The sequence below is a fragment of the Pongo pygmaeus genome, chromosome 7 (assembly GCF_028885625.2).
Source record: "Pongo pygmaeus isolate AG05252 chromosome 7, NHGRI_mPonPyg2-v2.0_pri, whole genome shotgun sequence".
Lineage (NCBI taxonomy): Eukaryota > Metazoa > Chordata > Mammalia > Primates > Hominidae > Pongo > Pongo pygmaeus.
Genome location: NC_072380.2, coordinates 103702124 through 103716735, shown reverse-complemented (window position 1 = coordinate 103716735; position 14612 = coordinate 103702124). Strand labels below are relative to the sequence as shown.

The 14612-nt window shown below is 35.5% G+C and overlaps 1 protein-coding gene across 2 annotated transcripts in view; it reads right to left on the bottom strand.

Moving 5' to 3' along the window:
- The window catches only part of SLC26A7 (solute carrier family 26 member 7), a 152955-nt gene that overhangs the window by 37967 nt on the left and 100376 nt on the right, over positions 1 to 14612 (bottom strand). Inside the window, exons 10-11 of one of the 2 annotated variants that reach the window (XM_054499127.2) lie at positions 7357 to 7434; positions 6248 to 6343 (exon numbers count right to left, since the gene is read on the bottom strand). The exons of the other annotated variant lie outside the window; for it this stretch is intronic. Of the exons in view, the coding sequence (XP_054355102.2) occupies positions 6248 to 6343; positions 7357 to 7434 (174 nt within the window). The remainder of the gene's footprint in view (positions 1 to 6247; positions 6344 to 7356; positions 7435 to 14612) is intronic. 2 annotated transcript variants of the gene reach the window in all.

Genomic DNA, 14612 nt, shown 5'->3' with positions numbered 1-14612 from the left:
GGACACAATCCTTTGTCCTTGTAGAAAATACATCAGCATAAAGCACAGTTTAACAGCTACTAAATACCTCATTTCCCCCTAGCCTATCTGTTGTACTATCTGTTTTTGTGGCAGATCCCTATTATTAAATTTTTATAGATCTGAAATCTGTATCCAATGTTCAGCTATTCAAACTCAGATAAGCCAATGAGTTGAGCCTCCATTTGGACCCCTATTTTCTCATTACTTCAAAGAGGGTTTTGACCAACAACTCAAAATAGAATCAATATTAAACTGTTAATAGATGTAAAGAGGTGCAACAGTTTCTAATTTTCCATGTGATGACTATGTACATGATATTTTAAACTTTAAACCTTCAAATTAGTTTACACACACACACGCACACACACACGCACACAAACACACATATCTTGGATAATTTTACTTCCAATAGATGATATTCTAGGCACAGTCCATCTATTTAGTAATCTAGACATTATATGTATTGGGTATATAGCCTATATCCACAAAAGTCTGTGCAGTATTCATACTTTTAATGCTGTGCCCAATAGTCCAATAATCCTTTGAATGCTGTGTCCAATAACCCAATAATCCATGGCTTTTCACTGTTGAATCCCTTAGCAGCTAAAAGATATCTATCCACTCCAACCACGGAAGGCTGTTTTCAAGCTAAACCCAGTGTCCAACTGAATCATCATACACCTGCTATACCCGTGTCACCTTTCTCACACCATATCTTTGCACACACCATATTGCCTACTTACTCCAAGTATTCAACTATCACGTCTAAGTAGGAGACTACAAATTCTAAGCTCTTAAGCAATTTTTCAGCTATCAAACACCTTCAAACTTAACATGACTAAATGCAAACTCATTAACTTCACCCCAGAATCTGTCCTTCCTCCAATGTTCTCCTTCAGTTATAACACTAATATCCTTCAATACACTATAATCAGAAGCTATGGAATCATATTTTACCTTCTCTCCTCTTTAATCTACTTGTCCAATCATTTCACAAGTTCTATAAATTGTTAAGAAAAAAATCTCAAGCCATATCCTTTTCTCAAATTATTAATGATATCTTAGTTCACACTGTTCCTTTCCTCAACTCTTTTGACAGTGTCCTACTTAACTGTCTGCTTTTGTTATCTGCATTGTAAACCGTTTGCCATACTGCTGCTAGAATTAATGTTCTTTTTTTATATACTTTTTTTTATTATACTTTAAGTTCTAGGGTACATGTGCACAACGTGCAGGTTTGTTACATATGTAAACATGTGCCATGTTGGTGTGCTGCACCCATTAACTCATTATTTACATTAGGTATATCTCCTAATACTATCCCTCCCCCCTCCCCCCACCCCACAACAGGCCCCGGTGTTGATGTTCCCCTTCCTGTGTCCAAGTGTTCTCATTGTTCAATGCCCACCTATGAGTGAGAACACGTGGTGTTTGTTTTTTTGTCCTTGTGATAGTTTGCTGAGAATGATGGTTTCCAGCTTCATCCATGTCCCTACGAAGGACATGAACTCATCATTTTTTTATGGCTGCATAGTATTCCATGGTGTGTATGTGCCACATATTCTTAATCCAGTCTATCATTGTTGGACATTTGGGTTGGTTCCAAGTCTTTGCTATTGTGAGTAGTGCAGCAATAAACATACGTGTGCGGCCAGGTGCGGTGGCTCACGCCTGTAATTCCAGCACTTTGGGACGCCGAGACGGGTGGATCACGACGTCAGGAGATCGATACCATCCTGTCTAACACTGTGAAACCCCGTCTCTACTAAAAATACAAAAAAAAATTAGCCAGGCGTGGTGGCGGGCACCTGTAGTCCCAGCTACTCTGGAGGCTGAGGCAGGAGAATGGCATGAATCCGGGAGGCAGAGCTTGCAGTAAGCCGAGATCGCGCCAGTGCACTCCAGCCTGGGGGACAGAGTGAGACTATGCCTCAAAAAAAAAAAAAAAAGAAAAAAACATACGTGTGCATGTGTCTTTATAGCAGCATGGTTTATATTCCTTTGGGTATATACCCAGTAATGGGATGGCTGGGTCAAATGGTATTTCTAGTTCTAGATCCCTGAGGAATCGCCACACTGTCTTCCACAAGGGTTGAACTAGTTTACAGTCCCACCAACAGTGTAAAAGTGTTCCTATTTCTCCACATCCTCTCCAGCACCTGTTGTTTCCTGACTTTTTAATGATCACCATTCTAACTGGTGTGAGATTATATCTCATTGTGGTTTTGATTTGTATTTCTCTGATGGCCAGTGATGATGAACATTTTTTCATGTGTCTGTTGGCTGCATAAATGTCTTCTTTTGAGAAGTGTCTGTTCATATCCTTGCCCACTTTTTGATGGGGTTGTTTGTTTTTTTCTTGTAAATTTGTTTGAGTTCATTGTAGATTCTGGATATTAGCCCTTTGTCAGATGAGCAGATTGCAAAAGTTTTCTCCCATTCTGTAGGTTGCCTGTTCACTCTGATGTTAGTTTCTTTTGCTGTGCAGAAGCTCTTTAGTTTAGTTAGATCCCATTTGTCAATTTTGGCTTTTGTTGCCATTGCTTTTGGTGTTTTAGACGTGAAGTCCTTGCCCATGCCTATGTCCTGAATGGTATTGCCTAGGTTTTCTTCTAGGGTTTTTATGGTTTTAGGTCTAACATTTAAGTCTTTAATCCATCTTGAATTAATTTTTGTGTATGGTGTAAGGAAGGGATCCAGTTTCAGCTTTCTACCTATGGCTAGCCAGTTTTCCCAGCACCATTTGTTAAATAGTAGAATTAATGTTCTAAGTATAGATTTGGATATCAGATTTAGAGATCATATTAAAGGCATTTTTACTCAACCCTTCTCTATTAAAATCTGCCCAAAACAATATAAAATGTGAACATAGAAGGGAAAAAATCAGCATCAATGAAGCCAGAACATGGTCAAAACTTCTAACTACAAAATATGATACAGACTTGCCAAATACTGTGAAATTTGGATGATAATCAAGGAGGACACCAGAAGCCAACAAACTTATCCTCAGAGCTCAATCAAGTATAGATTTTTGCATAAATGCCAGAATCCTGAAAATTCTATACAATAATCTGGTAAGAGCTTTTAGGGGCAACAGCTTCTAAGTTCTAAGGTCAAAGATGGGCTACCAGAGAAAAAGGAAATGTACTCATAGAGATTTATTTGATACCAGAGGACCGCAGAGTGAAAGGCCATTTGTATCACCTACAATGTGACTTCCTAAGTAAAGGTAACTGCAGGAAGTAAAACAAGATGAAGAATAGAGAGATGACAACAGCATGAGATCACCAGTGAACCTGTGATTTCTGAGGCTTTGCTTCCATGATCTAAATAAGAACTGCGGGCTGCTCTACCTCATTTCCAACCTCCTGCTCTCCCTATTTTCCAGCAAATAGGTCCCCTAAAAAATGCATTACAATTCTAAATAAATCATCAAGGGCACTATTCATGGAAATGAGGAAAATAAAGAAAGAAAATAATGAATAAGAGGCAAAAGATAGATTTGGATACATAATAGGCAATATAATCTCAGGAAAAAAAAAACCTTAAATATAAAAATTCAAAGAAGGACTGATCAATGAAAAACAGAAGGAAATAAAAAGCAAGCAGGCTAGAATAATTCAGGAAAGAAAACGAATGAAAATAAAAGCCATGTTTAAAATTAAAAAGTAAGATAATCACAAATAGAAATACATAATCAGAGATATGTGTCTAGTCCAAAGAAATCACTTACACAGAAAAACAAAATAATCATGGGAAAATATATAGATATGAAGAAAAACAAAGTAAAAACAAACAGAAAATTCACTAAGAAGAGAGCAGAACACAGATTTGAAAAAATATTCAAAGATACATTAGAAGAAAAAATTTGTAAATAATTCCTGATTATGAGATCAAAAGATTATGTCATGCTCAGAAATTTGAGACTGAGTGCTCAACCACAGTGATATTCTGATAATAGTACCAGACTTCATGAGTAAGAAGAAACTTCATTGAGCATCCCTTTAGAAAAACAAGCTTACTTAAAATAACAACAAAAAAATTATGTTGACCTGTGATTTCTCTACTTTATCCCTCAATGCCTAAAGATAATGTTAGGTTTTAAAAGACCTGAGAGAAAGCATTTTACACTCAGTCAAAAACTTCCTTCTAGTATGAAAACGAGCAGATATTGTCACCATGAAATAGCTCAAGGAATAGAAAACACATGAGTTCTTGGAAAACTACTTGGTGATGTACAGAAAACAAAGAGATGAAATAAATAACTTGGGTATGAGAATCCTTTTTTTTTTTTTCAAAAAGACTAAAGGTAACCACTAAATGCATCTAAACAATAGAATTTTCTATATCCTATAACTCAGTGAATGATATAAACTTCCTCCACTGATGCTCCCAAATAGAAACTCAGAAGTCATTCCAACTGATCCACATTATATAATGAACCGGTGGTGAGGACTAACAAATACAATCTCTTTAATATTTTTCATCTGATTCTTTCTTGTACTTCATGGTCTCAGCCTTGGTCTAGGCCTTCCTCATTTATATGCCTGAAGGGCTAAAGCAGTGCTCCACTTGCTGTATACTTCACCAGTTTGATCCATCTTCCTCAAACTACTCAAGTGACCTTTCTAATACATACATTTTATTCTTATTTCACCTTTGAGTGATGTTTCACTGCCTTCATAATTAAATCAAATCATCTTTGTAAAACATGAGTTGCCTTGCCCAATCCAACCCATTAACTTTTCCAACATCATCTGTCATTACTCCCATCCTCACGTTATATGTTCTACCCATGCCAAATACCTTGATTTTTTCAGAGACAGACATGTTCACACTCATCTCTGTATCTTTGCATATGAGGTTCTCTTTCTTTCTTCTCTAGGCAATGCCTATTCATTCTTCAATTCTCAACTTAGAAATCACTTCCTAGTAGAAACCTTACTTGACACCTTCTCTACCCTTTCCAATATGGTAACATGCTGCCTCCTATATGCTCAATGAGTTCCTTAGAAATAACTTAACCATAGGGTTATCAAGTAGCTTGTTGAGTAAGTTTGCATCTTTTCATTTCTTTGTTTTCATGAGCCACCTAACATATATCACCTTTAAAAGGTCATGGTTAATTTTGGCCTTTTGTTCTGCCTACACAATACTGTTCCTTCAAGTCTCAGTTCATATTTCAGCTCTTCTGTGAGAGTCTTTCATGTTAATCAGTCCAAATTAAATGCTTCTGCCTCTATTTTCCCCAAAACTAAGCTCTTACTTTTCCTTCCAGGTCATGTTGTATCCTGTCTTGCATAATAATTTAGTGTTTCTATGTCCACTTCCTTCACAAATAACTGTCTGGAGAGACTGGAGAGACTGTTTTTTTTCATCTGCACATTCCTCGTGGTGCCCAGCATTATACTTTGGTAGGAGCTCAGTAATATTGAGCCCCAGGAGGAATATTACAAAAGTAGGCACCAGCATAAATAATATCCCAAAACCTCTCAGAGAAAATGATCTGAAGAAGAGAAAATGTGTATTTCATATTAATAATTATATTCCAATATGGTGACTGTCATAATAGAGCTAAACAGAGGGTACTCATGAAGTACTTCTCCCATATTGGAGAGGGAGAGAATTCTGGATTGCTCTTGCATAGATAGGTTTCTCTAGAATCAGTGTGCTATTTATGTTAGTAGAAATCACACTTTATCATGGTTCAGTATATTTTAATCTGTTTCAAGCATGGTCCTCTTAATGTAACCCATTTAAAAGGCAATTCATGAGACCTTTTGTATTTAGAATGACAGTGGTCACCATTAAGAGGTTCACCCTATATGCACACAGCATGCATTCTTAGTGATTAATGATAGTTTTTCATAAAGGTTATAAATTGTCATATTTCTATTACTGTCTATTTCCCTGGTAAGTCTTACTTCCAAAATTAATTCATATTGTAAATTGGGCATCCCAAATCCACTGAAATTATTAGCATTTCTTTAAAAGTTCTCAAACTACACATTCATCAAAATTTGACCAAACTCTATTTCTGTTTCATATGAAGACAATTTATATTTTAATGCTTTTATTAAGATTTTGGAAAAAATAAATGGTAGTTTGTAAAGTGTACAAGTCTCAAATGACTATATCTATTTTCTGCAAATAAAAGTATTAGTGCATATTTGGTAACATAAGCTTAAGCTAAAAAGGGATTGTTTTAGGTCAAATTTCTACTTACCCAATCGATTTTATGCACATTCCAATATTTTTTTAAATCTCGGAACTGTATTAGCATTCCCTTCAGTCCCACAACAATAATGCTTGCAAGGACACACTAGAAATAAAATGTAAGTTGAGGAAGAAGCAACATAAAAATTTTAACTTAAATTTAAAAGGGCTAACATATTTTTATTGTTTTGTTTTTAAAATACTTAATAGAGAAAAGCAATCACCAATTAGAAGACAAAAGCAATATTTATTTTGTTTAAAACTAACCTATTATTATACTTTAGGAATATAATATATATTCTAGAAATTCATAAGGTAATATTTGTACGATTCTAAACAACAAGAGCAAAAAGAAAATAAGTAAATGGTAAGGGTGAACATCATGAAGCTAAATGCCCTCTTAACTATACGTATTCATGGTCATTTGTTTGAAATGTCTTTGTTGCATGAAATTAAATATGTATATCATATATTTTCTTATAATTGCCTTAAATGTCAATTATCTGATTTCACCTGAAGATATTTATAACACTCTTGAAAAGCGAACTTGATTATTGGAAGATCCTACCATGGAAATGGTTTATTCTCACCACACACATGAAAAATTAGAATAACAAAGGATGGAGACTGGCTCTCATAAGCTCAGTGTTTTGCATTCCTTTGGTGCCTCAGGCTTATGAAGAAGAAGGTGAAGCACTGGCACTGATGTTCTGAATCACTTTGTGTAACAGATATATCAACAGCAGGAAGCTGTATTTTGTTTCCTATTTCCTTGCCCCAGCACATATGTTTTTCTAACAGTCAAAGTTTTAGTAAAATTTATACTTCTTATAACAGAATATGCCTACTTTCACCCTCCAGATGAGCACAGAATGAATCTAGTTCCACAATGCCATTCTTATGTGAGAGCCAAAAACGTAAAACAAACAGCCACGGTACCCCCTCCCACGCCTGCCTCAAATGTGGTAGCTTTCCACACCTCCCCCATTCAAACTTTACTTCTGTAACATGGTTTCTAGATTTAGGATTGTTGAGGTTATACTTCCAAGAAGTTTTATATACAATGATTCTCATGAAAAGTTAAATTAAAAAGTAGATAGTGAAAAAGCACTACCGTACCATGGGCAGCCAGTAAAGCAAAGGTCCTATTGCATAGATGACTATAAGGATGAAAATGCAAGATATTAGACAAGCCACCTGCAAAATACAAGACAGACAAAAAGGAAAAAGAAAGCCTTGAACTTTTTTATTATGTCAAAGTTATGGGGTGAGGGGATAATTCTTAGTTTATCTTGATTAGAAGAAACAAAATGTTGACACATAACTGTTAAATTGCTTAGACTGTCATTATCTATATTTTGCAACTGAGGGAAGCCAAATGTGACAGCTGACAAACTGGTGCAATCAAATTAAGTCAGTGATGAGAGAAAAGCAATTTCACACAAAGAAATAGGACACCGTCAACTTTTATCACACATCACAGTGATGGCTTTTTTGTTTAATAGTGAAAGTGACATTTCAATTAAAAGTTCTTTAGCCTGTTGTTGTTTAGCCTGACTCCCCTCCTTATTTTGTAGGAGGTTGTTTGGGCAATAACTGAATATGTGGCTTAAGATTTTTCTGTGCTGATAATTTCCACTGAAGCTTTTACCTTCTTCTTTGGATTTCTTTGTTAGTAAAGGCTCAAGTTGTGAAGTAGTTATATGGGATGTGGGAGTGATCTCTGGCAGTGGAACAGACTTAATTTTACTAAACCTGAAAAGCCATTAGTATCATGTTCTAACCAACCAGCCTGCTGACAAAAGGCAGTTCTATTCACCTGACTCCTATAGCCATGTTCCACTTGATGGAGAACTTGATTTCACAGAAGCAAATGTTCAGGACCTAATAAAACATTTGGCCAAACTGCCTTCCTAACAAGAGAAAAGAGGTCTTTCACAGGGCCATGAAGATGCCTAGAACATCATTATGGAGATATCAAAGGGAATTTGGACCTAGTAGAATGGCTTAAATTAAAAATAAATATATAAACAAACAATCAATATCAAAGGTTGGCAAAAACTCAGAGCAACTGGAATTCTCAGGCATTGCTGGTGGGAATGCAATATGGTAGAGCTACTCTGAAACAGTTTGGCAGTGTCTTACAAAGTTACACATACACTTACCTTATGACTCAGGACTGGCTAAGAGAAATGAAACATATGTCCACATGAAACCTAAATATGTATTTATAGAACCTTTATTCATAAATGCCAAACTCATAAATAACTAAAATATCAACCAATTGGTGAATAAATTGTGGTACATCCATACAATAAAATACAACTCAGAAATTTAAAAAAATGGATGAAATTCAAAATCATTAAACTAATGAAAGAACCTAAACACAAAAGGCCACATACTATAAGATTTCATATATATGACTTTCCGAAAAAAAGATAAATTATAGAATGCTAGAGGCTGGAGGTGGAGGCAAAGAATTGACTACAAAAGAGTATGAGAAAACTTTTTAGGGTGATAGAAATATTATATATCTTGATTTTACTTGTTATACAACAATTTTTTTTTCAAAAAAAGTGAACCGTATACCTTAAAAGAATAAATTTTACTATATCTAAATTATACCTCCATAAACCTTATTTTTAATAAAATTAAAAAAAAGAAACCTGGGAAGAGATCTCTAACAATTGCTTACATGCATATGTCCACACCCAGGGTAAGTCCAGCAACAACACTTGTCCTAACCTGGTACTATTAAAAGGTGTGTATATGGGAAGAGGGAGAGTGGAGTGGCATTAGCTATAATTATTCTGCTAAGCAAGCAGTCATTCAAGGCCTTTCCCTGTTGGTAGAGGCTGAGGGAGTGTGTTCTCCCTTCCATAGTTTGTGTAACTCATCACAAACACTCGTCAGCATACAAAGGGGAAAAACAATTCTTACTTGGGAATTAAATCAGTAGGGGAACTAATGATTGCCCATAAAAAAAGTTATAGTACACCAAATTGTCACTACCCTGATCATCTAGGAGTAATTGGTGATTTTACATAAGAATTTTTAAACAATAAAATATGACGCCTGACATTCTACTAGACTGCAACAAGGTAGGTGTCAGAGTGCAGCTCACAGGATCCAGTCAGAGAGCTCAGTCAGTGATTCAGTAAATCCATGTTTACATGAAAAGAAAAAAATACCAACAGCTAAGGTTTATTTTAAGACAAAAGACAATGGCATGTACCCTTTTTGTGGGACTCTTCACTCATATCTTTACAATGTACCTGAAACCAAAACCCTAAATCTTAGGAGCTGGAATGAACTTTGGACACATGCAGTTGCAATTACTTGGAAGGATCTGAGACACAGAGAGGCAAAGTGACTATGCCAAGGTCATAGAGCTAGGGAGTTAGAAAGCACGAAGGTAATATAAAATATGTCCTGAATTGGGATCCAAAAACGCCAAATATATTTTAAGGTTCCCAAATTTATTATAGTACACTAAAGCTGTTATAGAAATTACAACCTAACTAAATAATTCTATTTAAAAACAGTAAATCACAACTACATTTGGGCTTTACTCTAAATAATATTTAATTTATATTTTATTTACATGGTGCTTTGTATGTTCATCAACAACAATTGAACTACAATTTCAATCTTGTAGTCAAAATAAGTCAAGAGTTAAATGGATCTTATCTGGTAAAGGGTGACAAACTATGGGTGAAAAAGACTATTTGTTTATCTTAAATGGTAAGTCATGCAATGAAATAGACCATAAGCAAATGGGTTATGTTAGCTCCCTTAATGCACTTGCCTTATCATTGTTGATGCCCTTGGTCAAAAGATAAGTTCATCTAATCAGACAAGAAACTCTTAGCAGCTCTGTCCAGTGTATATACTCCCCAGTCATGGAAATTAATAATATTATAGTATCTGCCCTCAAAGCTCTCAAAATACTGGTATTCATTCTCTTCATAAAGAAGAAGCCAGGACACTGAAATTTGGATTTGTAAAAAATCTTTGAGATTATGCAATGAAAGCCATCATTCCATAATTGGCCAACTCAGTAAATTCAAAAAGAGCTCAAATTAAGATCAAATATTTGCAGTGTATAAAATAGAATTCTCTAATTTCAGGATTCTATAACAACCCATTTAAGCTATATTTTAAGTATCATTTACTTTCTTCGTATATTTTATTTTGCATTTGAGGTAATATTTTCTTGCCTTTCTCTGACCTACCTTGAGAAAAATTTGAAAAACAAGTTAAAACCAGAACAAAAGAGATGAGCTTGTTCCTTTTTTAATCTCAGAAAACAAAACAAAACTAGCTCCTTCTTAATAAGTTTCAGGCTGGCTTCTATTGCAATTAGTAAAGCGTTCACACAATTACCCACTGGGCAAACACTGGCTAGGATTCTACTCTTTAACTCCTTCTTTCCATATCATACAAACTAAATGTCCAAATATATTTTTGCTTCAAAATCATAACTACTGATATTTAAGAGTTAATTCTGCATAAAAGATAATGAAATAATCTATATTTTATTCTTGTTATGTTCTCAAACAATTATTTTATATACTCTATGTTAGTTACAAAGATGACCATGCATGCATTTTTATTATCCATACCTATATATTTGGTTGGGAGTAGAGGGAGAAACCAGTCATTTACTTCCTAAGTAGTTGTCAAAGAAGGCATAAGTAGTTCTTGAACTCACTGCATGTGCAGTCTTGTGGAAAGTAGTGAAATGGCAAAAGAGATGGGAAAGGGCAGAAAGAAAAAAAGAGAGAGATGACATTAGATAACTAAAGCTAGATTAAGAAGGTTTTAAAGGAGATGAAAGCAATTAGCCAAATTTTGAAAGAATAAAGGAATACAGTTTGGCAAATTAGAACGCAGAGACAATCTCAGTGTTGCAGAAAAACATGCCAGCTGTTGTTTTCAGTTGTGGCTGAGCTGCCTGTGCAGCAGACGCAGTCTCTCATCCCTCCTGGTTATACCTCCCGAGCTCCCTGCAGAGCACCAGGAGATCTCCTCTGTTGAAAGTGAAGAGAAGCATGCAGAGAAGAAAGCCAAGGGACACTGAGCTCCCTCTCATATTTACTGTTCTTTACAGGGAAGGAGAAAAGGAAGAAATGTAATTTTTTTGTGCTATTTGTCTAAGTTGTGCCACAAATTTCTTATTCCCCTAAAGGCCTTTCTTAGATATGCATGCTTTGGGTGTCACATCTAAAGGGGGTCGCTGTAAAAAGGGTTTCTTCATATGGAAGATAGAAATGTGTCTGATGACCGTGGCACTTGGTGGTAAATGATCAGTAACTCTTGTTGTTCCAATCCAAACATTTGGTTTCATTTTCTAAAGCACTGAAAGTCTTTACCATCAACTCACTTCTACATAAAATTGTCCCAAATTCACTGTCAAAACAGCCACATATGGCTTTTGAGGACTTGAAATGTGACTAGTTCATATTAAGGTATGCTGAAATCTAGAATACCAGATTTTGAAGCCTTGTACCAAGAAGAAAATAATGTTAAAATATCATTAATAACTTTTAAATTATTAACTTTGAAATATTAACGTTAAAATTATAATATTTTGACTCCATTAGGCAAATTAAAATATAAAATTAAAATTGTCAATTTATTCTACTTCTAAAAATGTGGCTACTAGAAAATTTAAATTATCTGTGTAGCTCATATTATGTTTCTGTTCAATAGTGCTTCTCTGAAGTGCATGATCCTAAGCCTGGTTTTAAATGGGATTTTCTGTAAATGTGTGATATTAAGCAGTAATTTTAAAAAACTGTCCAGCCTGACCAGTCTCTTCTAATGTCAGCAAAACTGGTCATTTTCTTTTATAGTTATTGGAAGCTCTCATTTCTCATTCATTCTTTTCTGTAGTAGTTACCTAACACCTACCACATGCCAGGTCCTGGGCTAGCCACTGAGGATACACTGAACCAAACCAGACAAGGTTTTGTGTTCTCCAGTAGCTTTAAGTCAAGGATAGAAGGGTGACATCTATCATATAATCACACTAATGAACATTTAATGTCAAATAGCACTAAGGACACTGACAAAGAGGAAAATGACAGACCCAGAAGTGGCAGTGAGATACGAAGGATGGGAGGAATTCACATAGACAGGAAGGCAAAGGCAGCCTCAAAGACAAAGGGAACAGACACTGGAACCCACAAGGGCTGGAGGACTAGGTCTGAGAATGAGGTGGAGAACAGGCCAAGAGGAGGCTGTGCCAGGAGGCACTCAGCGCCTGGTAGACAGCAGAAATGTCTGAATTCTAAGACCCATGCAAAGCCTTTTAAGGACTTTAAGCAAAAATAACATGACCACATTTGCATTTTGTAAAGATAACTTTCCACAGAAATACCATTTCTGCAGAAATACCAGAAATGTTTCTGAATAAAAGTCAGTTGGTAAATTCATTAACAAGTGTAAGATGATTATCACTGATTCTTTGATTGGTTGTCATTAGCCTAAAAAATGAAGATTGTTTGTCATCTACATCAATTTATGGGGTATAAATCTAGTCCCTAAGAGAATCAGAGCCATTTAAGGGGTTATTTTGTGAAGTCATGTCACATAGAAAGTTGCTTTCATAAATAGCCTATTTAGAACAAAACTTTTAAGGCTTGGTTTACATAGTGCTTTCTCGGAACCATGTCAGTTATCAGTTTTACCCAAATAAACTTAACACTTGCAACGTTAAAGGTCTGAAATGACTACCATGGGAAAGCATCCTCAATTTGAGTATGCACATTAAATCAGATTCTTCCCCTGTGCAATTTAATGGGAGTTGTTGAAAAGATTAGTGACCATCTCAATAAGCAGAGGAGCATGAAAATATTCTGCCACTGAGCTTTGTTTTCCTGGAATGGTGTTTTGACAGATTTCTTTCATTTCTTTTGAAGGCTGATGAATAGAATACCATGCAGAAAAAAAAATTCCTATTAAATAAAAAGTCCTTAGAAACGTTCTGTTGTTCTAGTCATTCAAATGTGTGGCCTCCAGAACAGAGAAGGGAAGGGGCGCTGCTTTATCCCAACCATATTAATCAAACATCTGTACACCCAACTCAAGTGAAAAAAAAAATCCCAAATTTAAAATAAGTATAAGCTTTCTCAATTATTCTCTTTCAGACACTCGATATTAAAGGTTACAAAGATGAATCAGATAGACTGATTATTACTAAAATAGTAATTAGAAAAGCAGGGAAATGCCTAAGGAAACCCCAGTTATGGAACACATTGAAAGTGGAAACACTTCGAAGATTCTATTTCAACCTTTTCTGCCCATGTGATAAATGAGTATGTTAACTTGCTCAAGATCCTGCCGCACAGTGGGCAACTTGGACTAGAAAACTGTCTCATTGCATCTTGACCATACCAGGATGTTTTAACATTAAATGTTAAAAAAAGATCCTAAACATATTTAATTATTTTCTAAATAACAATAGTAATAATAAAATCAATGATCATTGTTAACATTTTAAGGACATTTAGTGCTCAAGCATTGTGCTAAATAAGCATTATTAACTCCTTTAGTTGTTGTAATAATTCTACTTTAATAGGCAAGTCTACTTATGCCAGAGAGGTCAAGTTACTTGTGCAAAGTCACTTCACTAGTGGTGAAGCCAGGGTACAAGCCCAGGCTCTGGAGCCCAACGCCGAACCACTCACTATGTTTATTGAGCCTGACAATGAAGAGAGAAACCTAATACATTCATTCTGGTAAGAAACCAGGAAGAAACTACTATAGAATCCAGCTGGCACAATAGCTCACACCTGTAATCCCAACACTGGGAGTCAGAGGTTGCAGGATTTCTCAAAGCCAGGAGTTCAAAATAAGCCTGATCAACAAAGCAAGACCCTTATCTGTACTAAAATTTGAAAAAAAAAAATAGCAAGGTGTGGTGGTACATGTCTGTTATTCCAGCTACTCTGGATACTGAGGTGAAAGGATACTTCAGCCCACAAGTTTGAGGCTACAGTGAGCTGTAGTGGTGCCACTGCACTCCAGCCTGGGCAACAGAGCAAGACTCTGCCAAAAAAAAAAAAAAAAAAAAAAAAACTGCTATAGGATCCTAGGATTTTACAGATAGAAGAGTCATCAGAGTAGGGAATAATATTTAAGTTCACTGTACATTAAACCTTCAAATTTAGATCACAAAGATTTGAGAGTACAGTTTGCAAAAATGTTTACGCCACTACAGAAGATGACCCTACACTTGAAAATCCAAGCTGTGTAAAAATCCATCAGATTACTTGTGCCATATAAACCAAGGCTGGAGGAGGATTTTACTTCTTAGCTTATGAGCTATGGCAATTATTTGTCAAATTACAATACATTCAGAATTGGTT